Source organism: Haplochromis burtoni, unplaced genomic scaffold (genome assembly GCF_018398535.1).
Source record: "Haplochromis burtoni strain Fernald_Lab_line unplaced genomic scaffold, NCSU_Asbu1 Contig_2523, whole genome shotgun sequence".
Taxonomy (NCBI): domain Eukaryota; kingdom Metazoa; phylum Chordata; class Actinopteri; order Cichliformes; family Cichlidae; genus Haplochromis; species Haplochromis burtoni.
The window spans coordinates 7,317-8,823 of NW_024584884.1; the positions used below are offsets into that span (position 1 = coordinate 7,317).

At 37.5% G+C, this 1,507-nt stretch overlaps 1 protein-coding gene across 1 annotated transcript in view; it reads left to right on the forward strand.

Annotated features, from left to right (window-relative positions):
* Positions 1–1,206, forward strand: part of LOC102291649 (sterol 26-hydroxylase, mitochondrial) — a 3,610-nt gene extending 2,404 nt beyond the window's left edge. Inside the window, exon 3 of the mRNA XM_005953267.3 lies at positions 1,002–1,206. Within this exon, the coding sequence (XP_005953329.3) occupies positions 1,002–1,206 (205 nt within the window). The remainder of the gene's footprint in view (positions 1–1,001) is intronic.
* The last annotated feature ends 301 nt before the right edge of the window (positions 1,207–1,507 follow it).

The window sequence follows — 1,507 nt, forward strand, 5'->3', positions numbered from 1 at the left end:
AGATATATATATAGAGAGAGATATATATATATATAGAGAGAGAGATATAGGTGTATATAGGAGTGCAATGCCTTTAAAAGTATGGATTGACAATTTTTGATATGTGACCTAAGACAGAGGTTACTGTTCTTCATCTTCATCTTCATAGAGGTTGTGGTTGTTGATTACGCACCTCTCTCCTCTTGATTTTGCCTTGAAACAGTTCTAACAAATTGGAAACTCTAATTTAACATAATTTAATCTCACCTCATTTCAGTTCATACCTTCTGTATGAAATTACTTTGTGGTTAGTATTTGTGATGCATACTTGTTGCTGACAGGGAACATTGGCAGCGTGCAGGGATTCAGTCCAGGCCTGCAGCTCAGTTTTTTGTTTTTTTTTGTTTTTTTTTTAGTGTTAGAGACTGAGACCAATATAGATGTCGTCAGTTTCATATAAAATCTAAAGTATTAAAAGGAAGGGCCTGTGGACCACAATGTTCTTGCAGAATAACAGACACTTTCTCAGCTCCTCATTTATTCTTGTCCGACTTGTTTTAGCAGCACTTATCAGTGTTGAAAGTTAAGACCCTGAAGCAGTACTAACAGGCTTTCAGACACTATTAGACAACCCGGAACTACTCAGGGTACACTCGTTCATGTGCATTTGGATATGTTTAAAGATCTCAAACACCCACTCGTGTTTCCAGAGATTTGCCCATCTGCTATGGATATTTCATTTTGAACAGTTTGAAGCACTTTGGAAACAATAACACTTGTTATTAGTATTAATTCCTTGTTGACTTTGGTCTTTGGATGGGATTTGTTGATAAAGAACGGAAATATGTAGACTCTTACTAGCCTTGCCTGTAAAGTGAGTCCATTTAAATGTAAGCAAGAATAAGCCAAATACAAATCTATACTTATAGATTGATATTATCATAAAATGATTTTTCAAAGAAGTAATTTTCTATGACTTGCTCTCTGGAGCCTCATTCCCTTGTTTTTATATTGGTTTTTAGGATGGGGGCCAAATGGCAGCGGATTCGCAGCATCTTGAATCCACGAATGCTGAAACCCAAGCACGTCTCCTCCTATGCCAACACCATCAATGAGGTGGTGTCAGATTTTATCTGCAGAGTGAACTGGCTGAAGGAGACCAGTGGACAGGGAGTCGTGGTCAATGACCTGACTGCAGAGCTCTACAAATTTGCTTTTGAAGGTTAGCAGAAAACAAAACAAATAAATGAAATGTTGTTAATTAATCAGCTTTAGAAACTCCTCATGCAGTCCATCTCATTTAGATGCTTGGAAACAAGAAGAAAACAGAGGAATATGCTGTGTAATTGTTCTTGTCCTTGATTTTTTCAAACCTGCAGACCTCATTTTCTGTGTGTCATTCAGTAAGCCGACAGCTGCTTTTTCTTTTGGCCTTGACCACTGATTAGACACGATAATGTGGTCATATAATGCGACATGGTCACTTTGACTGCGATTATTTTTAAGTGTTACAGTCCGATCTCAATCA